Raw genomic sequence first — 24,878 nt, 5'->3', positions numbered from 1 at the left:
AAGATTACATTTTTGTTTCAATTTTTGCACACACAGTCTCTCTTTCTCCCACTCTCTCTCTCTCTCTCTTTCTTTGTTGTGTGTTTCTACCCTTTATGTTTTTGGTTGGGTTGATTACTTGTAAGGGGAATTCTTATTTTGTTGTATGTTGTAGTTTCAGAGAAAATGGCTGCTTTAAGGTATCGAGTTCTTAGATTGCATATTAATGGTGAATGGAGAGAAGCTACTAGGGATGGTGTTAGGCGTAATGTGTATATGGGTGGGCATGAACTAAATACAGAGTTAGTTGATGGTGAGAAGGCAAACATGGCAGAATTAGTTGAGTGGATCACAAAACATGTTGACTGCAACTGTAACCCTATATTGGAGATTACTTGGAATGAACGAGGAAATCTAAGGCAGCTAGTTTCTGATGATGATTTGAAGTATATGTGGGTTCATGCAAAAGCTGATAGAAGTGGATATACTAATTTGTATGTGAAAATTACTGAGGTTGAGGAATTGTCAAGTAGTAGTGATGATGAGGAAGAAGTAAGTGATGATGATGTTGTAATTGTAGGAGGGAAACCATGCAAGAAGGGGATTGAATTTGATCTCGATGAGTGGCCAACTGTGGAAGAAGTTAATAGGATTGTGGACTCGACAAGTGGTTCAAGTAAGGGTAGAAAACTTTTAGAATACAATATTGATGGTAGTGGGTCTCAGCCCCAGACTTTAAGTGGTGAATCACTTGGAGGGGACCATTTGGGTGGGGTGGAAACCCAACTTAGTTGGTCTACTGAAGGAAGACCAGAAAGCTCTAAGTCCCAAAGCAGCTCTAAACAGAGTCAAAAGAAAAGTAAGGCAAACTATACTTCCCAAGCCTCTTTTCTCAAGTTGCAGGTACGTCTTTATTGGGCTTACTTCTGAGCTTATTTTTCATTTCTTCTTCTTACATATTTCATTACCCCTTATTCATTAGATGAAGTTGTTGATGACTACTTCAACTTGGATTTTCTCAACTTTGGAGTGGATGACCATGCTGTTAGTACTGCTAATGTGACCACTGAGAATGGTATATTAATAGATTGGTTTTAATTTCATATGTGACCTTTTTCTGTTACAATGTCTAATTACATTGGTTTTAATTTCATAATTTCATATGTAGATGAAACACAAACTGGTGGAGCACATACAGAAGGGGTTAGATTAAATGTGGATCAAATTGATGCAAAAAAGGCTTACCATAGTGAGTTTTCATTAGATGAAGAATACATACCTGATGCAGTAGAGAGTGATAGTGAAGAAGAACAGTTGGTTGAAGAAAACTTGAGAGGAAATGATAATGTTGTAGATGAAAAGGATGTTGGTAGAATAAATGAGGTCTTGGAGAGAACATATAACATACCAACTGATGAAGGAGTGGTTGGGGTTCCACAATTTTTGAAGTTGGAGGTTGGGCAGTGCTGGAAGGATAGGTATGAGTGTAGGGATTATGTCAGACTTAATGCTATTAGTAATAAATTTGTTGCTGAATACACAAGAAATGATAGTAATAAGATTTAATGGAAATGCAAGGCTGATGGTTGTCCCTGGATGATTTATGGGAGGGTTTTACCAAATAAACATACAATGAGGTGTAGGAAGTTGGTGAACACACATACATGTGAGTCTGATAGAGAAGACAAGAATCCAATGGCAAATGCAGGCTGGATATCAACCAGACTTGAGAAAGAAATGATGCTTCATCATAGGGTATACACACCTAATGATGTTATAGTGGAAATGATGGATAAGTATCAGGTTAGGATTAAGTATTGGCAAGCTTGGCATGCAAATAACATGGCAATGGAGAAGATCCATGGTTGTTATGATACTTCTTATGCAAAATTACCTGAGTTGTGTAGGCAACTTTTGCAAGCTAACCTAGGAAGTATTGCAAAGCACTTTAGACATGAAAATTTCCATAGTTTTATGACTGTGTGTATTGCATTCAAGGCTAGTCTAGATGGTTTTGTGCAAGGCTGTACGCCTATGATAGGACTTAATGGTTGTTTCTTGAAGGGGAAGCATGGAGGTGTCTGCCTATCTATTATTGCATTGGATGGTAACAATGGATTGTTCCCTGTTGCTTTTTATTTGTGTATTGCTGAAAATACAGAGACATGGATTGATTTTTTGGAGAAGATGGCACCACATTTAAATAGGCACCCTCAGAAGTTGACTATTATCTCTGATAGGCAGAAAGGATTGTGTTCTGCAGTTGCAACTGTTTTCCCTGATTGTAACTAGAGGTATTGTTTCAGACACATGGTCAAGAACATGAAAACTAAGTACAGAGGAGTTGAGCTTGAAGCCTGGAGTGCTGCCAAAACATATTCAGAGTCAGAGTTTTCAAAACTGATGGATGAGCTCGAAAAGCTTGACAGTGGAGCAAAAGACTATCTGATGGGTGGAGACCCAAGGTTGTGGGCAAGATCATACTTTGATGAAGTGTGTAAGTCTGATAATTTGTCTAACAACTTTCCAGAAGCATAGAATAGTCATATATTGATGGCTAGGGACAAACCCATTGTCAAAATGATTTCACAAGTGATGATATTGCAGATGAAGTTATTATATAACAGGAAAGAGAAATGTGAGCCATGGAATGATAATGATTTAGTGCCAAGGGTTAAGGATATTATTATTGACCTTAGCAACAAAATTGGAAATTTGAATGTGAGTGGTTCAATAATTGAAGGCACATTTTTAGTGACTAATGTCTTTACTGGAAAATGGTGAAATGTGGACTTAAAGAGACACACATGTGATTGTCGTGAATGGAAAGTCACTGTCATTCCTTGCCTTCATGTTGTAGCTGTCATTAAACCAAGGAGGCAACCATGGATTGAGTAAGATCATTGAATTTCTCTTTCTGTGAATCATTTATGTCTGTCTTTCTATGAATCATTTATGTCCTGTCTTTCTGTGAATCATTTCTGTCTTTCTGTTTAGGGGAATTTTGACTTAACCCCCCAAAGTTTGGTAGCGTTTTGACTAAATCCCCCATTTTTAAAATCATTTATGTCCTGTCTTTCTGTGAATCCTTTTTGTGAATAATTTCTGTCTTTCTGTGAATCATTTATGTGAATCATTTCTGTCTATCTTTCTGTGAATTATTTATGTCTTTCTGTGAATCATTTTTGTCTATCTTTCTATGAAGGGTTCATTTCTATCTTCTTCTTTCTGTGAGTCATTTATGTGAATTATTTCAGTCTTTTTATGAATCATTATACCTCTATTTGTGTTGTTTTAGGTATTGTAGCCCTTATTTCGCTGTAACAACTTACAAAAGAGCTTGTCCTGGTCACATTATACCTTACTTGCATGAAGATGAATGGCCTATTGTAAGTATAGTTGCACTCCATTTCATGTTTGGTGTTATAGTTGTAGTATGTTATCTGATAGTAGTGTGTTTATAACAGCCTACTCAAGAAGAGTATATCTATCCACCAATCAGACAAAGATAGCCTGGCAGGCCAAGGGTGAATAGAAGAAGAGGTACAGATGAATCTAACGCAGTAAGGTGTTCAAGGTGCCAAGTTTATGGGCATAATGCCAGAGGTTGTCAAGGAGGTCAGGTGGGAAATAATGCCAATGCAGAAGCCAATGCCATTGCAGCTGCTGCCAGAGCATCTCATAGAGGAAGAGGAAGGCCTGGGAGACCAAGAACAAGGCCACTCCCAAACCCCTTTCTTCTTAGACCAATCAATGCACAAGATGGGAGTCAAGTTGCTGAAGGTGATTTGCCGCCAAAGGTAGAGGTAGTAGAGGCAGAGGTGGGGGTAGGGGTACAAGTGGTGAGGATGAGAGCCAACTGCCTACAAGTGAATATGGGAGTCAAGTTGTTGAAGGTGATTTGCCAGCAAGAAGTAGAGGCAAAGGTGTTAGAGGTAGGGGTAGGGGTAGGGGTACAAGTGGTGAGGATGAGAGGCAAGTGACTGCAAGTGAAGATGGGAGTCAACTGCCTTCAAGTGGGAGAGGAAGTAGAAGTGGTAGAAGCAGGAGTTGGGGTAGGGGGAGAAATGTTACAGATGGGAGCCAAAAGGGGACTGCAAGTGAGGATGGGTGTGGAAGAGGCAGAGGAGGTGCTAGGGGTAGGAGGAGGGGGAGAAATGTTTCTGATCAAGGTCATCTATCTGAACTTTTATTTGGAAGTTCACAAGGTCCACAACCTAGCCAATCTGAACCTATTCAAACTCAAGAAAATGTTGCCCCATTGAGGCCAGCCCTAAACATACCTGCAATGCCACCAATGCCACCTCCAAGAAAAAGGTCCAAGAAGGGTACAACATCCTCTCAAGCTTCTTCATAGGCGGAGTTTTGACTACATTAATGCTATATTTTTATGGGTGTTATGGATTTGTTGTAAGATTGAGGTTAACTTAAGTGCTATGTGTAAGACTTCAATGATTTGCTGTAAGACTTCAATGATTTGTGTGTAAAATGTACTTGATTTGTTGTGTCAGACCTGGGTCAAGTGCTATGTAAAATGTACTTGATTTGTTATTCTATTAAGTGTTAGAGAAGTGTTATGTATGCTTAAGTGTTGTGTTATGGATTTGTTGTATGACTTCAATGACTTAAGTGCTGTGTTTTGATCATTTTAAGGCATGTTTGCTGTTATGCATTTTTTATCATATTAACATGTCAGAGTTAAATGTAGACTTGAACACTATGTCAGAATTAAATGTAGACCTGAACATGTCCATTATATTAAAATGCTAATTTCCTCACAAGTTCAGCTGCATCAGACACATTGCCTTCAATATTCATCCTAATAACACCATCAATACACAACTTAAGTTTCCCCTCCTCTTTAGACTTCTCTTTGTTCTTCACTTCATTCCTTTCCACTTCCACTTCTACAGCTTTCCCTTTTGCTTTAGTTGGTACATCTATCCATTTGTAACCACAGATCTTGGTTCATTATTACATCTGAGGAATCTCAATCCTTTAGTGTGTTCTTGCCCACTCCAGCAAACCCTCATAGTATCTGGACATCCTAAAACACAGGGATAATCAAGCCAACGACAATCAACCTTCCAGTGCCCTGCATCCCAACAAAGAAAACAAGACCCATAGTTGATTGCTTTTGATGATGACATTGCAATCTGAAAATAGAACAAAACAAATTAAGTTTGAGGTTCAATATTAGTTAGTGTAAACCCCCCAAACATCAATATGCTATTTGCATAAACCCCCCAATGTTTAAGAAAACAGTTAACGAAGAAGAAGAAGAAGAAGAAGAAGGTCAGGAAGGAGATTAAGTGTGAGAATAGAACCTGAGATGGTTGATTTGTGTTGCTAACCTCGCAAGTGCCACCACCCATAAAAATGAGATGAGATTTGTGTTGATTTCAGACTAAAGGGTTGAGGAGGAGATGAGATTTATATGAAAGGAATAAAATATAAAACCCAATGGCTATTTCATAAGGGCAAAATGGCCAATATGTAAAATATGAGAGAGAGAGAGTGCAAGAATTAAATAATGGCAACTTTTGGGGGGTTTTCGCAAAGCTGGGGGCAGTGCAACGTCTATTTCATAAGGGTAAAATGGTCAATAGCTAAAATACCAATGTCTGTTACACACAAAATTGACGGAGTGGGGGGCAAACTCAAATGATTTTAAAAATGGGGGGTTTAGTCAAAATGCTATCAAACTTTGGGGGGTTAAGTCAAAATTTCCAAATAATCAATCATCTACGGATAAACATATATATAATGAACTATGCTATGAAATGCAATAACAGGTCCGTTTCTGAAACTTTGGAATAGCGTCCTTAAGTAGGTCCTCACATATATGTCAAGACAAAAACATTCTAATTTTTCCACTCAAGTTTCATTCAGTCCAGTGTGCAGTGGGCACACTTTTCCTCCCAATCTCAATGACGTACAAAAGCCGAAGTCGATCAAACACATCTGCCACTTACTATCACACTAACATATTCCTAATTAAGCTAAATATTTTTATTAGGTGTTGCGGGGATTATGTGATGGTTTAAGAAAGAAGAAAATGGATATTCAAAAGGACAAGTCTGAGATAATAGAGTCTTCAAAATATGTAACTAGAGAAAACCTTGCTCTTACTTTGCTTCTACACTTTGTTTCAACCCTTAGCCATTTTCTTTTCATTTTCTTTTGGCTTTTGACTCCTTTGATTCTGTTTTTTGGAGTTCTAACTTTTTATTTTATTTTTTTTATTTTTTTCTTTTCTTTGGATGAAAACTTTCTTTTCTATTCTTAATTGAAGCAACTAACAAATTCTTGGTTTTTCCACAGGTCTTTCTCTTTTCTTTTCTTCATTTCATCTCTATTCTCAGACTCATTAAAAAATGGGTAGGCTAATTTTTATTTTGTTTTGTTTTTTATAAAAAGGTAAAGGATTTGTGGTTTATGAAAAGGCTAAAGAAAGGCTCAGAGGGGCGACTAGCGAAAAATAATTTCATATAAGTTTTAATTTCTGGCTATATCGATCCAAAAAAGGGCTAAATTCTCGCTTAGGATATGGTATAGTGATCAAGCAAGTGGACGTGTGATTTCTCTGTTCAAATTTTACTTCTCCCTTGTGTCATTACTCAGATATTTCACTCATAAGGCTTTGAGGCTATATTCTCACAGGATTTGTAGAATAAGTATACTAGCCTAGATTTCAGAAACTTACTACCAATACAAATATAGATGCTCATGTAATATATTTATGGAAAGATGCAATGACTATTACCTACATATTAACCTAAGTTTCTAAAAACTATTCTAATTTAAGAGCTAAAATCAAACTTCTAGACTACTATCATCACAGAAAAAGAAACAATACCAACATTCCTAAGTGCATAGTATAAATACTTATTATTATTATTTTTAATTATTTTTTTAATTGAAAGCAAAGTGTATATTATACATATTTATATATATTCTAATAGGTACCTTAATTTATGCATGTTTCTATTCCACCCCCAAACAAAAACATGCTTTGTCATCAAAGTATAGAAATAAGAAGGATAGGAAATACCATGGAAACGCATGAAAATTTTAGAGCACCTGCAAAACAAATTCAGAGCATACTAATATAGGTAAAGAAAAACAAACACAACTCTATATGACTTCCACCCGTTATGGGAATAACAAAAATTAAATTGCTTGGGACATAAGCGGACACTAACAGAAAGTAAAACTTACCTCATATCCAGCATTTAAGCGTTGTCCTCTTCTTCTATAAAGAAGTAAGGCTCCTTTGCATCCTGCTAAGCCATGATAATTTGCCAGGCCTCACACCATTTATCATCAACCCGTGCTAACTTGTTAAGTGTCACTCGGTCTGATGGAGTGTAAGGGGCAACTTGATGAGGTTGTAGCCTCCACCCCGGCCAAGTCATAGCACGAAAAAAGTGTACAATGCAATTGGTGGGTTTTATAATGTCAACCCAACCCAATCCATGTAACGGGTACAAAAATCAGGAAAGAAACATAACATGATGTGGCAAACCAAGATAGGCGGAAGAAGGTACTTATGCTTCATACTATGGGCTCGTGCTAAACTGGACACTAAGGTCTGGGGAATATCATATAGCATACGTCCCTCAACTAAAGCAAGGAAGATATCACCAGTGGCGTTATTCGCAGAAGAAAACCACCATTCCCCTAAGATATTCAGCATGATAAAGAACATGATAGTGCCTATGTTAAGGGACAAGCTACCAAGGGCTACGTTATATTTCCCTTGGTCCTCTACACAAAAAATCCCCGCCCCATAAGTCTCTTGGAAATACTCATAGTTATAGAGGTATATATTATCAGACATATAGCCCCATGAGTTTTGGGGAGTAGGTATAGCCATTCCAACAACAAAGGCTACCAAAAACTTGCTGAAATCCATTATCTTATCATTAATGGTGACGGAGAACACTTGTTCCCCATCTGGTCGATAAAAGAACTTACAATTATCATAGAAATAAGCAGTAAGTTTAGGAGAATAAGAGTCATCAAGACTTACCAAAGAGATTCGCCATCTTGACCGCATAACTCGTCCGCAGTAACCAGTATTCATAGGTGTCACTCTCGAAAGCAATTCTTTAAAGGGGCTGCCCGTATGATTTGAGGAGATTTCATAGCAAACAAATACACTATTGGACTCCTGGAAGTGACTGCGGAAAACCCCAGAAAATAGAACTGGAGGTGTGTTGAAGTCCGAGCGCGGGCACTCTCAGAATGGCCTATGGAAGAAGGCGTGCGCGCTCAACTCTGAGAAAGGAAAATTCTGCAATCCAGGACTTTGGGCGCGGGCGCGCTCTGTTATAAAGCAAAAGTGAGGGCGCGTGCCCGAAAATCGCCTTGTGGTATGAATTGAGAGGTGCGGTATGAAGTATATGGTGTGCCATGTATTTATAGAGTACTATTTGCTTAAACAAAGGTCCTCAAGGTTCCCTAATTGATAAGAAAAGAGATGGAATAAGAAAAGGGTTGCTAAAAACCAAAATAGAAACAGTTGAGAGAAACCTCAGTAGCCATTCTAAATGGTTTTAAACATCATATCAAAATAGCAATCTCAATGCCTTTAACCCTTGAGGTTGCACCAAACATCAGTAGCTAATTCTAGCTACACCACATTAGCAGCATGCTTATACATACATTATATTCTTACAACCTTGCAATATTAACTTCCAAAAACATGTGGATAAGGTAAAATACAATGCTAAACAAATAATATCACCCCCAAACAAGTCGGAAAAGTGGGATTCATGAAAAATAGATAGCATGCTTGGACAAAAAATTAATTAACTTGAAATTCAAATAACAACCAAATACATAATTCAATATTAACTACTTAACTAAACACTGGGAATAAAAATTCTACTAAAACAGGAAAATATTCTTAAAAATAATACAAAACATGGGTGGCGGCTAACGTCATAATCAACAAGAATAGAAAGTTGAGCGATCAAGAATGGAAAGGCCAAACACCCCACCCGTAAACAAATTTTTGAAAACATTGTTTCGATTTTTTTTTTAAACGTGAGTCTTTTAAAATTAGATTCTCAAGACTTACTAAACTAAAACATGTATTAACATGCAGTTTACCATATATTAACAATCTAAAGAGTTGCGGGTATGTCCATAAATAATTAACTCGGACTGCAAACCCAAATAGAATTAGGCACCAAGATTTCCTATGACGTGGCGTAACAAAATGAGAGTGAATACTGATAGATCTAGAACTTAACCTAGCATGCAATTTCTTTGTTTTTCTCCAACGAAAGGGTGGCCAAGCGAATGATCTTGAAAAAATGGATGGTTGTGGAAGATATGTGGGATATGGATAAGTTTAAGGAGTAAGGAATGGAAAAAACGAGAATGTGGGTTTAACACAAAACTCATTGGTGGCGTGGGTTGGTATAATCACACATCTGAAAATGAAATGGTCAGGTGGTTTGTCCTTGGGTAGTATTTTCTTACTAGGAGGGTTTAGAAAATCATGAAGCACAGGAGAAGAAAGAGGGTCAAGTGCAAGCTCAAGGTTCCATTAAAAAGGTGGAAGATGGGCAATATTGGTGATGGAATGTGAATGAGTGACATTAGGATATGAGGCAGGTGAATGGTTGCTGATAGGGGACTCGCGAGGTGGCAAGGAAGAGTTGCAAAAATGTCGAAGGAAATCTTCGTCGATTTCATCTACGTCTAGGAAGTCATTATCAAGTCTAAAACTTTCAAGGAAAGGAATTGGTGAATCGATTCTCAGGAAAGGTGTTTTTGAAATAATCTTGAGCTAAGCTCTTGATCATGCTAACTTCTCCATCGATAGTTGTATCTGGTAATTGTTTCATCATTTTGAAAACATTTACCTCAACAGAAAAATGGTTAAAAGACATGGACATCGAACCTTCGTGGTAGTTTATGAGCGCATTGGCAGTTGCCAAGAAAGGACGCCCTAAGATGATAGGAACAAAGTCGTTAGTGACTTCTATGTCAAGGATAACGAAGTCGGCTGGATAGTAAAAATCTTGAACTTTAACAAGCACGTTTTCAACAACACCCTTAGGATACTTAATAGAATGGTTAGCTAATTGCAACGTTATTTTCGTTGGTACATCTCCTGTAGACCTACTTGTTTATATAAATAATAAGGAAGTAAGTTAACACTCGCCCCTAGGTCTAATAGCGCAGTCGTCGTGTGGGTATCCCCTAAAGTGCATTGTACAGTCGGACGACTAGGGTCATTGTACTTAACGATTCCATTATATTCAGATAGAGTGGGAAATTGTTCAGTTATAAAGGCATCTTTTGGGATGTTTGTTTTCCGCCTAGTAGTGCACAACTCTTTTAAAAACTTAACATGTTGTGGTAATTTTTTAATAGCTTCAAGAAAAGGTAGGTTTATCGTTAGATTTTTAAAAACTTTCCTAATCTTGTCAAAATTTGTATCTTTGTTTAACATGACTAGACTTTGGGGAAACGGTGGTTTCTCTCTATATTTAGCATATGGATCAATATAAGTTTTAACCTTGGCCACTTTCTTTTTGGGTTGTGGTTTAACTGGTACCTCTACAGGGGTAGGATCTTCAGTTTCTATTTTAGTATCTAGTAAATTTTCATTTTCATTGACCATTGGTGGTGTAGTAACAGGGATAGTTACGGGGTTATCAACCACTTTGCCAGAACGGAGAGTGGTGATGACATTTAACTCACCTACGTTTAAATCATTACTAGTATTACCGGTTATTTCAAGGGCTATGTTTGGCGTTTTAGGATTTGGTATAGCTTGACTTGGAAATACACCTTTTGGTTGGGCTTTCTCTTGAGTTAACTGTTGTATGGATTGTTGAATATGTTGTTGAGCTTACATGTAGGCATTGAAACGATCCGGTTGTGGATGTGTAGTGGTCACAGATGGTGTGATAGGAACTATCTCACGTTGATTATTAACGGGTGGGTTGAGATAGTTGTTATTAACAGGGACGATACCTCTATTATTATTATTATTATTATAATTATTGTAATTATTATAATTACCTTGTCCTTGTTCTTGTCTTTGTTGAGCTGGGTTGTAGTTGTTCACTAGCCTAACATTTTGATTATTAAACCCCGGAGGTGTAACTGGTTGATTATTATGCCAACTGAAGTTGGGGTTTTGTCTCTAAGGTGCGTTAGGAATAGGAAGGCTGTTAACGGAGCAAACATTATCCGACTGTGATGGTGGTTGTGATAGTTGTTCATAGAGAAGAGGACAATAGGAGTCGGTATGCTCAAGGCTACAACATAAATTACATGGAAGAGAGTTGATGTTCATAATAGGAGTATGCTTATGTTGAATAGAAATGGCGTCGACTTTTTTTGTGAGAGGTTCGATTAGAGTTCTAAGCTCGGGATCAGATTTAACCTCAAACATACTGGCAGCCTTGGTTGTGGAAGAAGAATTATCGGAGTGGGGGATGTCGTTACCCCCTATTTATTATTACGCTTAGATTGATCTTCTAAAAACCTATAAGTCTCTGAGGCTCCTTTACTATGGAAACTACCCTCAGTCATTATATCAAGAATCTCTTTATGATGATGTAAAAACCCCTTGAAAAAGGCACGAACAAGTGTGTCTTTCGCAAGGTTATGATATGGACACTCTATAAGAAGATCAGTGTACAAGTTCCAGGCATCGGAAAAGGATTCATGAGGGCTCTGGCAGAAAAAATGAATCCGTTGGATCATTTCATCTGTCTTCAACGGTGGGTAAAACTGTTCCATAAACAATTGAACAAGTTTGGCCCATGAGTCCACAGAATTAGGTGTTTGGGAAGTTAACCAAGACTCCGCCTTATCGGCTAGGGTGAAAGGAAACACCCACAGTTTAATTTGTTCTGAACCTACGGTAGGATGATGGAATGTCGTAAGAACTTGTTCTATCCTACGCATGTGCTGATAAGGCTTCTCGTGGTCTAACCCATGAAAAATCGATAACAAATTAAATATATTTGGGGGGAATTCGAAAATCCCCCACTGTGTCTGCAAGAACGATGCATGAGTTAGGGCTATCGTTTAGGGCTTTGTAAAAATCAGAGAGAGGAGTCTCTGCTTCTTCAGCCATTGATGCAGGTGTAGTGTGTGGTATTCTAGATAGGCGTGTGCGTTGACGTTTACGATAGAGCACGTTAGACAGTTTTTTCTTACCAGACCTTAATCTCATGCAAGGCTAAGTCCAATATGAAAGAAACACTAACAACAGTCAAACAACAACCTGATATACTATAATTTAAAACTCTTCTAACAGAAGAGACGAGGAGTGAAAGAAGGAGAACCTAAGTGCCTCCTTGCTACATTTATGAATAGCGTCTTTAATATGAACCTACTTGTCCTATGTTGAAATGAATAAACAATAAATTCCAACAAAAGCAAGCCGCCCAGTTTTGTTTTTTTTCCCAATAACAAGAGGGCATGCAAGAACAAGAAATAGAGTAAAAAGGGGTGTGGGCATGCTCAAGCATCGTGGTCGAAAAATTTTTCAAATCGACTTCCAAGAGCAAAAATCCTATTTTTACAAGAAACATCACACGGTCAAATTCGAACCAAAGGGTGGGTGGTGATATTGTAGACGTGAAAAACTAAGGGAATTTAATTCTAAAACAACTAAGATAGCAGTGGCGCCATTTGATAATAGTAAAAGTAAGTTTTTACTCCTATTTAACTAATTTAAACTAGGCAGAAATAAAAACTACTTAACTCTTTTGTTCAAAGTTCAATTCTCAATTATTATGTAATAAACTTGGAGTAAAGATTTTGTTCCACTCCTGGTTACTTAGAACGTAACAGTTTCACTAACTTAAACAATTCTATAATACCAATGAGAGCAATGTTTTAAATAAGACTAATGTGTGGGAATAACTAATTAAGATATTCTAAATTATACTATGGCAATTAAATACAAAGATGTGAATGAGAAGGAATTAGGGAGATTTGAAATAAACATTGATTAATCCCTAATATGCTAGTACGGAGTTTTTGCAACCCTAATCTTTATGTTTCCACATAAAGGTTAGGTCTTTTTATCCCTAATTATTTATGACATCTCTACCAACTAATAATTAGCATGTGAGGCAATTGAAACCCATCCTCATGGTGAATTAACTACTTTCTATAGTGGAATATCTTAATACAACAATTTTATACTAACACATCAAGTGTTCATCAAAGCTTTAATAAAACCCCTCTAATGGAGGTTTAGCTATGATTCATTAGACTATCATGGACATAATAATAAGGAGAAGAAGACATAATTAAAAAACACTTGTATTGGAAATAGCTTGGATTGAATTAATGGTGGCTAGACTAATAAAACAATAACTAGGTTTAAAACTAAAGAAGAAAACTAATTTATTATCTAATGGGTGAGAAATCTCAATTAATTAACTAAGGGGTTGATTTAGAGTTTTACCTTAGTCCTCTTTATATAGGAGAGGGCTAGGTGTATAATTTCAGGCATGGGCTTTGGAGCTATGTTTTAGGCCATTAAATCAAGCCCAAAACCTACTTACTTAAGTCCAAAAAGGGTTTCTCTACTGGAAATTACTAAAACAGCCTTTTTATCTACTTTTAATCTTCTGATTGGATGAAGGCCTAGACCATTAGAAACCTCTTTCCGATTTGGTCATTTTGACATATAGTAGGCCCAATTCCGAGGTCTGAGTCCAAAGATACAGCCTGTGGAAGTTCGGTTGACTTTTATGCTCTATTTATGCCCTCGTTGATTTTGACTTTTCAGCTTTGATTGGGCTTTAAAAAATGTTTTTTCTCCTTGAAACTTGGGCTTTAACCATAGAACTTCTTAGCAACAAACCTTTGCTCCTTTCTCTTACAAAAGTGACATATTTCTTCACATATTTAACTACAATACCTGAAATACACAAACGTATATAAACAATACTAACTTTTATTTATTATAAGCATAATTGGCCTAAATGTAATATTATTAAGGGGTTAAAACTACAATTTTGGGCTCTTATCAGTACCTGAACTTAGATATAAGGCTTCAGTTGCCTTATGACTCTAGCAAGGATGACATTTTGAATTTTAATTATGAAATTTTGTGTAAATTTTGAAATTAAGATAGCTAGATATAATAATTTACATGAGACTTTGGTACAAAATTTGTTAACCCTAAACCCTAAATGATTTGTTGATTCACATTTCTAAAAGTGATTAAAACTTAATAAAATTTACAATACCCCATACTTAATTGAACAATAATTGATAGAAACAAATGATTAACCGACCATTTACTCGAACATGTCTACAAGTTAGTGAGTTTAGTGTTCAACCTAGATACGTCTTATAAGTTTACAACTGATCGACACAACCTAGATACATCGGTAATGACTTTGTATGAGGTGCTTGGATGATCTGGGATTACTTGAGACATTCAAGTTCTTTGGCGTACTAAGTCCTAGTGTTGTAGTGATCTAATTTTTGTAAACTAGTTATTTAACTGCTCTGGCATTCATCGAGACGGTTAAGTAGTTAGGTTAATGAATGAGAAGTATATTGTTTTAATTTGCAGGTTATGACAGGTTTTATATTTATGAAATGTTGAAAATACAGAGGGGACTCTGTGGAAATTTTTTCCAGAAAAGTCACCACTACACCATAACCCTGAAATTGCAACATTTAGTAAAATTGATTGCTAACACTTATTGATCCGTCACAATGTTTGTCACATATAACTTTTCGTTAGAAATATTAACAACCGTTACATATTCTGTAGGCAAATACTTGATTATTTCGTAACATTTACTCCATATTAGGTGATGGATACTGATGTGTTACCTACTACAATAAAATAAAACAGAATAATAAATGAAAACAAATGAAATTGAAAGTGGGTTAAAATTTTGGGGGGAATGTTTTCATTATCAATAACAAAAACAAAAGCGAAGAGGTAAGCACAGAGAAAATCGCCGCCGCTACTGTTGCTGCCGCTGGAGCTTCTAGTGTTGCCCACTGAGGTAAGTAGTCATCTTCTCCTTCCTTTTCTTCTCCTCCTTTGTAACAGTTTACACAATCAATTGCTCAATCTAAGGTTTTAGCTAGGGTGTTATATTTACACAATCAATTGCTCAATCTACTAAAGGAAGCTTCTTCTTCGATCGACCGGCCTGCAAGGTAACATTTTATTTAGCTAATCCACTTTTATCTGAGGTTTGTAGAGTTTCCATTTTTCAAAAAAAGGAATTAGGTTTTGGTTTTGGGTAGACATAAGATTTTAGGGAGTATGTTAACAATAGATTATTATAATTAGTCAACCATTGCCAAAGGTTGCATCTTTATACGATAGATTTAGTTTATCTTAATGTTTTGATGTTGTATTGTGTGTATCAATGACAAGGGTAGGAAATCTGATCATGTTGGCTTCATTCACTCTGATTTCAAGGAATCCAATTAGTGTACCAAATCTGTTAAATTTTCACTTTGATTTCAAGTTAATAGTTTATTTAATCAACAAATTTGTATTTTTTGAAACTTATCACTTTGGGTTTTGAATTATGTACTAAACCTTCATTGTTGAAGTGGAGTTTTAGATTTTGAAGATGGGTGCATCTTTTAATTATGGGTTACTTGTATTGGTACTTAGGTCTTGTCTATTGTTATTGTCTATGATCTCTAAAGTGTTTTCATTCATTCAACTTGCAGCAATGTATTGCGAGACATCTTTATCTATATCAATTATTTGCTTAGTTGGGTTGTCGACATTTACTTTCAAATATTTGACACATTGGTTTAGAAAGGCCTTTTGGAAATGTTATAACGACTGTTATAGGTGTAATAGTGACTGCATTACATCATTCCCTAATGACCAGCCATAGTAATGGTTATACGGTTTCTACCAGTAACACCCAATGGGAGTTGTTGCGAACTGTTTAACTAACCCTTGAAACTGTATGTTTGAATGTTTGATTATCACTATTTAAACAAGGTTCTTTATGAATCTAAATGTGCTCTATTTAGATTTTTTATGTTCATTTTCTCCATCTAATTTAATTTGTGTATTAGTTGGATGGCTTATGTTAGATTTGTAGGAAATATGGAAACTTGGAAAATCAAGTGTTGTGCCGCGAGTGTGTTGAAGGGCTGGAACCAAGCGTTCGATATTGCCTCCATAAAGTTGGTGAAAAAAACATAAAAACCTCGGAGCTTTTAGATATTGGTAAAATGGACTAACCAGCACGGGACATATTTAAAGCCAAACTAGAGGTGAGATTGGTTGCTCATTGATGTTAAAAACAAGTGATGATGTGGAATATATTATTTGCATTGTTGTAGCGGTTTTTGTGATCTGAGCTCTGAAAGTTATTGTCCTATGTGTGCTCAAAATTTTTGTATTGGTGGTATCATATACAGGCAGTCATGGATGAGGCAAGATCCAGCAGGCTACATATATGACTGAATTCCGTTGGCTTGGTCATAGATTTCTATTTCTAATGACCCTAGTGGCCATTTTAAAAGGTGTGATCCCCCCCCTATTAAATGGAAGTTCATAATTTTGGGTAGTTCATGAGTTCTCATTTTGTCAAATCTTGGTGAAAAAAAGCCCGTATAGGAAAAGGAAAGAGACAACCCATGTAAAGAAGGGAAGCTATTGTTTCAGTCAAGGCACACATTTGAATGGTGTGTAAATGATGTGCATGGGGGTTTCTGTTTTAGTTTGCTGACATTTAAATAATTGAAACCATGAAAACTTGTATTTGTTGTCTAGGTCTAAATTTTGTCTCACTTGTCTTGGGTTAGATCTTATCCAACTTTACTGATTTAGATGCCTCAAATCATGACAAGTACCTTGTTTAAGGTATCTAGATTAAAAGTTATTTTTATCTAAAATAGGATTCATGGGGTCTAAACTTTATAGAAAAATAATGGACCCTTCGAATAGTGGTTTTTAACTTAAATAGAAAGTAACACAATGATTAGCTAGGCAATAAGAAAAAGTTTAACTTCTCCAAGTGGCAGTTATGACCATTGGTTTAAGGACTCAAGGAACTACAACCATTTGCTTCAATGACCAAGGCATATACTTGCTACTAAAAAGACTAAACACACTTGCTCCTTGCTTCGTCATGTTAAATTGTCAAAATTTTGGTGCTGAATTTTTTTTCTTTCATCATTAATGTTTAATCCATCGATGTTTATGTTGCAGTTTTAGGGTCTTTTCATCTTTCTTTTATCAACGGTAATTAACCCATCGAAAGGTAACATTTTTATTAATTTAATTTTTAATATTCTTATGTTAGATTACACATAATTTGTTAAGTAATTCACACTCTTGGGTAACTTAGAAGCTTTAGACTAACCTCACATCACACAAGAGGAACACTTCGGCTTAGACAATTGTTGAGGAACTTTGGTGAGCTTTTTTTTGTGTTCCTCTTTGTTTAGACTTTTAGGTTTGTTACAGTTTACATGTCAAATCTTGGTCAATGACTAAGTTGTGTGTCCTTGTCTTTTAGACCTTCATATTTCTGAGCTGATATGTAGCTAGTGGATACTGTTGAATGGATGTTGTGTCTGGCACAAATCACTATTAGAAGATGCTTCTCTTTACATGTATATTCTGCATCATTTCCATGTTGAGTCTGTATTTCCGTGTCATACCAACGACAATTTATATTGACTAGTTTTTGGAAACTTGTACATTAATGGGAGATGGACACTTTCCAAGTATGCTAAATACCTCCGATTTGAGTTTACTAGTCATATTCTTGCCTCAATACTTAACCTACTAGTAGCTGTTAGTGAGGTAACTGTGTCTCATTTAAGTTGTTCATACGCTCTTTGTTGTTCATTTTATTTCTTGACTGGGTTTCCTCATTTTAATTTGTTGTATGCATGCTACTTTTTTGTAGGTCAAATTGGTAATAAACTGTTGTTTTGAATATGAATTTTTCTAATGTATTAGGCATGTTGGTTTCCTAATGTCATAAGATGAATTGGTTTGTTCTTTTTTATGTTTAGTATTGTCATTATGGAAATCATATACTGATTTGCTTGACGACAAGGCCTGAGGGTCTAGTTTGTCTATATTTTATTTTTTCAGGTATGATAACCATCTTCTTTTTTTAATTGACATTGCTTGTTTATTTATATTGGGTTTTGTTTAAAGTTTGGGATAATTCGTTGCTACTTTGCTACATATTCAATATGCATGAGTAAATTCATACTATGCCATATACCATGTGAATAGTTGGTCAGCACATCGTTTCTAATTTAGGCTACTTGAATTTGTTCATTGAGTTTGTCGATATTGTGGCTATCGAATCTTCATTCACTTTCGAAAATGGTTAGGCTAGTAGGTTTAGTTTGATATTACTTGTTTCAATGAGTTGATTTTGTTTGTGATGTTTATTATAGGTTATGAACCTCATAGTCCATATGTCCAGCATAACGTTGTAGTCTTTTGAATTCGTTTGACTTAGCCTAGTTTGTGAATATTGTTTTTGTCATCCTTCATAGCCTGGGATTGGTAGATTAGTCCAATAATTTTGTATAAGTCAATCTGGTTATTTGTTCAATCATTAAAAAAATGATATATAATATTGTTATCTGCTAGATTTTTTGTTGGTGGCAGGCAAGACATATACAGGATCAGGATCTCTAATGTAGGCAGTGCATTGAGCTTAAACTTCATAATCAAGAACCATAAAATGGTGTTAGTGGAAACTAAAGGATCATACACTAGTCAGATCACACAAAATTCATTGGATGTGTATGTGGGTCCAATCTTATTCCGGGTTCTTATCACAGCTGATCAGGATGATGCATGTTATTACATGGTAGCTACTCCTACACTAGCCAACATTTCTGCAGTAATGCCTTATGGGGGTGGGACTACTACATTATGAAAACTTCAATGGTCTCTCTGTTGGATCCTTACCAAGTGGACCTCACCCCTATGATCAAGATTTTTCAGTCAATCAAGCAAAATCCATCACGTAAGTGCAGATTACATGCTTACATGCGTTGTCATTGATAAGTGCTCAAAAAGTGCTATTTAACCCTTGACTATGCCTCTTGTTTAGCCATCTTAGTGGACTAATAGTGTTTGTAAGTTATGTTTTATGATTCTACAAGTGAAAGAGAGAGTTTTGTGGAATATTAGAGAAAAAGGTAAAAACGGAGCAATTCGAGCATTAAGGATCACATGGGAAGCCCGTGGACAATCATGGAGAAGGCCAAGGAATTGGAACTATTAAAGATGTAACTTGGACCTATTTTAAAGCCTATTTGGAATCCCAAGGCCAAAAGATTCATTGCTTGGACCAAATCCGCAAAAGAGGATAGAAGGATAAAGTAGAAGAGACAAAATATGCTTACGATCCTGGGACGCATGGATCGAGTGTCCAGATGCATTGATCGCGTCGAGACGCATGAATAGTGCATCCAGACGCATGGATCGACACTGTAGCCAATTTCTTCTCAGTTTTGGAGACGAAGTTGGACTCTGAAAGAAGTCTATTTGTATTAGGAAACAAATGACGGTTTGGAATGCTTCTAGAGCTCATTGTAACCTCTATAAATAGAGGACCTAAGTGCCTCATGCAATTTGCCAATTCACTTATACTCTTGTCTCCAGAACTTGAGGTAGATAGAGATTAATAATAAAAGATCGGTTTTAACTAGGTGAGTTTTAATAAATTAGTCATTCTAGTCTTATGTTCTTCGACTCTTCTTCTTCTCGTTCTTCGTGTTCTTCCTTCTTTATAGAAGGCTAATCTCTCCTTCAAGGGAGGAGATGAAGCCGGCTTAAGGTTTAATGATTCTTCCGGTTCATGGTGTTCTTCAATCAAAGGTTAGTTCTTTATGTTTTTAGTTATTAGTTCCATTGCCCACACGGGGGATGAAAGTATAGAATAGGGTTTATGTTTTGCAATATTAATATCATGCTAGTGTTCTTTACTTTTCTTCTAGTAGTATAGTTCTTTAGAAAGTTAAGGAACTATTCTTTGTGTTGCCTTAGAAGGGGTAGCTCAGGAGTGGCTGCCTAGGGAAGTATTCTTTGTGTTTGCCTTAAGTGGTGATTCATTGAATGGCTGCCCTATTAGGAAGTACTCCTTGATCTTGCTCTCGGCAATACATTGAATGGCTGCCCGAGCTTACATAAAAGGAAAGAAGATATTAATAGCATAAACATAGGAACAACCTTAAGTAGAGTTAATTGTTAATGATGTTTTCATTCCAAGAGGGCATCGGAACTCATTTCGATTACCTAATTGTAGTCTACTTGTAAGAACAACCATGAAGCAGAAGGTCATAGATTAAAAGCATTGGTCGATTCTAATCTCTTGAATTCTCTCTCTTATAAATTCTCAATAGTTTAGTTTAATTTAGTTTAGTTTAGTATTAGAATCTATAAGCTCTACAATCATAGTTTTTAATCCCTTAAACCCCCTTTCAAGTCCTGTTCTTCACATAACATACACTTAAAAATGGAACGATACACTACTTATCTTTTACTTATTGAGGGATAATTAGGTTTTGATACGCTTCTATTTTGTTCAACGCCCATACACCATTTACATACACAAAAAGTGGCAAGGTCAAATGGCGCCGCTGCCATTTTAAGTTGTTTATGTTTAACTTTTTCTTTCAAGATTAGAATTTTGGATTTTGAGGTAATTTTAGCAGCATCATCCATCCTTTTGAGAAAGAGAGAAGCTTGAAGGACATCTCAAAGACAAGATCGATTCATCCGTGTTAGTCAATCTTCATTCTTTTTATTTTATTCTTAGTATAATTGCATCGTAGTTTAGTTTTATTGCTTTCTAGTATAATTGCATTTAGGACCTCTAGTGTTTCTTATCTGAATCTTGACAAACGGACTATCGTCTATGGGCCATGGTACTTAAACAATCCAAGTGATTCACCATAACCCTAGAAGAGACAGCTTTAGACAATGGGCGAGATACTAGCTGCAAAGCCGAACCCAGTTGAAGGAAAGTAGTTTTGCATATTAGTATAATTTAGAATAGTTGCATATTAGTTTAATTGCATTCAAGCATAGTAGGATAGTTTTTCATCATCTTTGCATAGCAAGAATACTAGACAAGATTGATACAATGGCCACACACAATGATGGAGGTGTTTTGGACACCAATAATCATGAAGCCATCCCACCCATGCAAGCACAACAGAGGAAGAAGCTGAGTGATTTCTAGTCACCAATCATTGGAGACCCACCCAGCAGTATTGTCTTTCCAAAGAAAGAAGTTAACCAGTTTGAACTTAGAGCATCAGTAATCTGTATGCTTCCAAAGTTCAATGGTTTAGACAATGTTCAGCCATATGTTCACATGAACAAATTTCTATCAGTCCTCATAACTTTCAAGAACCAGAATATCAAAGATGAGAGTATCAAGTTGATTCTTTTTCCACTCTCACTGGAAGGTAAAGCCTCCGAATGGTTAACCGCGACAAACCGATCAATTCAATGGATAATGGGAGAAGTTGAGAACAAAGTTTATGAACAAGTTCTACCCACCCGAAAAAGATGATGCCATGCAGCAAGCCATCAACAATTTCAAAGGGAAGGTGACTGAAGAATATCATCAAAGCTAGGAGAAATTCAATAATCTGCTAGTCTCATGTCCACATCATGGTTATGATAAGAGCACACTTGCTCATTTTTTCTATCGAGGACTCTCGATGATAAACAAGCAGATGATACAGTCAATGCACAAAGGTAAGTTTACATCAATGGATGGAGAGGAAGCTTACAACTTTCTCAAGAATTTAGCTGAAGAAACACAACAATGGACTACTAGCAACGAGGATGTCGGTAGCATGGAGGGGGAGCCAAAGCAATTTGGTTACCAAGCACATGAACAATCAGATCAAGAACTGAAGTTTACATTGGCCAGCCTAGCCACCAGCATTGAAACTCTGAGTAAGAAATTCAACCAGTTCTCCATGAATCCCTCCAAGATCAACAAGTCTCAAGCTAAATCTCTCCCAATCATGCAAGCTAGCCGACATCAAATTTCCGTTTTAGACACTTCTCATGCAACTCTAGAATGTCCTAGTTACTATCAACATGCATGGGTTGGAGATTACAATGTGAACTCATTTCGTGAGGCCCAACCAAGGTGGTAATAACTTTCAAGGCAATTATTTGAGATGTAACTGGACCCCGTGTTCTCAAGATCAATGTTATATTCCACGCACAAGTCAAGCTTCATAGTTGGTTCCTTAACAACAATTATACTTCATCGCCAAAAATTCCAATACAAGTGGTGGAAGTTAGTACCGACCCTAGAGAAATTTTGCACGACCCGCCAACCCTCGAGAATGCTATTACTTTGCTATCACAGAAAAATCAGAAGTTTGAAAGTGTTCTAGAGCTTCTTGCATAGTCTCATCTCAATCTCCAGCAATCTCAGGCAAGTCAATGTTCTAGAATGGAGTCTCTAGAGGCTAAGGTCGACCAACTTACTACTGCTTTGTCTGTAAAGACACAAGCCACTCAACCTAGCTTATTGGAACCAATATCGAGGAGTGAAGATGTATGCCACATTGGAACAACTTCTAGTACTGATAAACTCCATGATCATGTTAGCTCAGTTACTACTCTCAGATCAGGATTGAAGATAGATAACAAGGTTGACTTACCTTCTCATGATGACATTGCTAAAGAGCAATCGGTCAAGATTTCAAATGAAGTTCGAAAGGAAGTGAGAGAAATCCTTTCAACTCCCATTTGTCAAGATAACCAAGACAAGATATGTAAGAATGCAAACAAGAAAGAAGAGCGCATTATTACGTTGACATTGTTTGTACCAAAGGCACCTTTTCCTATGTTTTTGCTCAAAGCAAAAAGGACAAGCAATTTTAGAGATGAAGGAGGCATTTGAGAAAGATAACATCAATATCCCTTTCAAAGCGATCAAGCTAGCTTCCATCATATGCCAAATTCTTGAAGGATGCATGCAACATAAAAGAAGTACTCATGTTCCAAAGCAAGCATTTCTATTTGGACAAACAACATCTAATCCATCAAGAAGCTCTAATTCAAGCTCAAAGATCTAGGAAGTCCTACAATATCATGCAAGATAGAGAAAAATTCATGGGTAATGCTCTTTTAGACCTTGGTGCTAGTTGTTAATCTCTTGCCATATCATGTGTACCAAGCGTTGGGCTTGGAGAACCTAAAGCCTACAAAAGTCAAATTGATGTTAGACCATTCATTCTACCAAGATTCCCGTGAGGCATAGTTGAGGATGTTCTTGTTCAAGTAGCCAATTTCTACTATCTAGTGGATTTCATTGTGATAGACACCCGTGAGGCCTTTAATAAAATACCAATTATTCTAGGCCGACCTTTCCTGCTAACGAAAAGCCTTGATAAATTGTCATAACGGTGAAATGAAGATCAACTTTGGTAAGATGTCCATGGACATAAATATCTTTCACGTTACATAAGGATTGTGATGACAATCAAGGCGGAGAGGTGTACTTCCTTGATAGATGATACAAGAATCCTTCCCATTCAAGATACAACCGAGAGTGCTTTAATCTACATAAAACTGCGGATTTAACCCGGAGAACCCCACCAGGAGGCGCTAGCCATGTTCTTGGAATCTTTATAGAAAATTTAGGATTTAAGCGAGCAGAATGGAAAATTAATAAAGAGAGTATCATATCTTGAGAAGATGAACTATACATTTCAGATGAACAAATGACTTCGCCGTAAAAATCGTTACTAGAGAATCGCCTTTTAAAGAAATTTTGGAAAACAACGTAATCTAGAAACTTAAATGAGTTTTTCAAGGTAAAGTGGACCATATTGATAAGAAGCATTGCAACCGCCGTTGCTTCTTCTACACAATCATTGTCCGAATCTAGAGAAGTATGTGAACCAGTCCATCCGCCCACCTTGACAAATACCGCACATCCATTATCACATCGCGGGTGGTAAAGCGGCACATCGATACTATTGTCGCGGGTTAGAAAGAAAGATTTCAGTCAATCTTCTACACAGAGGAACCACAAGGCCTATCACACAATCATCAGACCTAAAATAGTTCAAGGTAGAGAAGCAACTTCACCAGCAATTTTTCTATCATATCAAGGAGTATTTTTGACAACCCACAAGGTGAGACATCCTCGTCCTCCAAACATTCATCAAATTTGGGTAAGAAAATCTGATCTCCTCACTCCAAATTGATAATGCATGATATATAGTCTTAGGATCCGACTTTAAAAAGACCTAACAAAAAAAAAAAAACTTGGTAAAGGGAAATGTTCTTATTTTTTGGAGTAATTTTGATATTCGGCATCAATGGTAACAACTTCCCTTTTTCTCATTCATTTCATTTACTTAATTTCTATACATCGAGGACAATGCATATGTTAAGTTGGGGGGGTGTACTTGAGAAATAAATTTAAAAATTAGTTTTCAAAAACAAAAATATTTTGTTTCTATATCAAGAAGATGAGAAAAATGAATTTTAATGATGAAGTCCGGTGGATATATATTCTATAACGCTTTTAGTGTTGAGTTTGATAGATAGTTGATATTATTGATTTCATTACCACTTAGACTATTTTATTATGCTCGCATACATAGTTCTTGTTAATAAAATTCTTTATCAAGGCACCACCATAATACTTGGTCGGGCTTTTGTGTATTTTTGCTAGAAGAGAGATTTAAACCCCTAGTAAACCGGAAGTAGAATTTTAGACTTAGCTCGCGGAGACTTGAGCTTTATACCCATTCTTTGGAGAGTTCTTACTTAAAAAAAATCCGAAGTCGGGCAATGGACTCAACTCTTTCGCTTCTTTATTTCACAGTAATATAGTCTCATTATTCGTTGATTTGGTTAATCACTAAGT

At 36.5% G+C, this 24,878-nt stretch overlaps 1 protein-coding gene across 1 annotated transcript; it reads left to right on the top strand.

The window, feature by feature from the left end:
* Positions 1–1,611: 1,611 nt before the first annotated feature.
* On the top strand, positions 1,612–2,271 carry LOC147473966 (uncharacterized). Its single transcript, XM_086586808.1, has one exon. It carries the CDS (start codon positions 1,612–1,614, stop codon positions 2,269–2,271), a length of 660 nt encoding a protein of 219 aa, XP_086442934.1.
* The last annotated feature ends 22,607 nt before the right edge of the window (positions 2,272–24,878 follow it).

This window comes from Coptis chinensis, unplaced genomic scaffold, assembly GCF_015680905.1.
Source record: "Coptis chinensis isolate HL-2020 unplaced genomic scaffold, ASM1568090v1 utg1545_pilon_pilon, whole genome shotgun sequence".
Classification (NCBI taxonomy): domain Eukaryota; kingdom Viridiplantae; phylum Streptophyta; class Magnoliopsida; order Ranunculales; family Ranunculaceae; genus Coptis; species Coptis chinensis.
Note: the sequence above shows the minus strand (reverse complement) of the source record. Positions and strands in the feature narration are given on the sequence as shown.

Excerpts from the sequence above, each read along its gene's own strand:
- LOC147473966 (XM_086586808.1), top strand. The coding sequence starts at position 1,612 with ATGAGGTGTAGGAAGTTGGTGAACACACATACATGTGAGTCTGATAGA.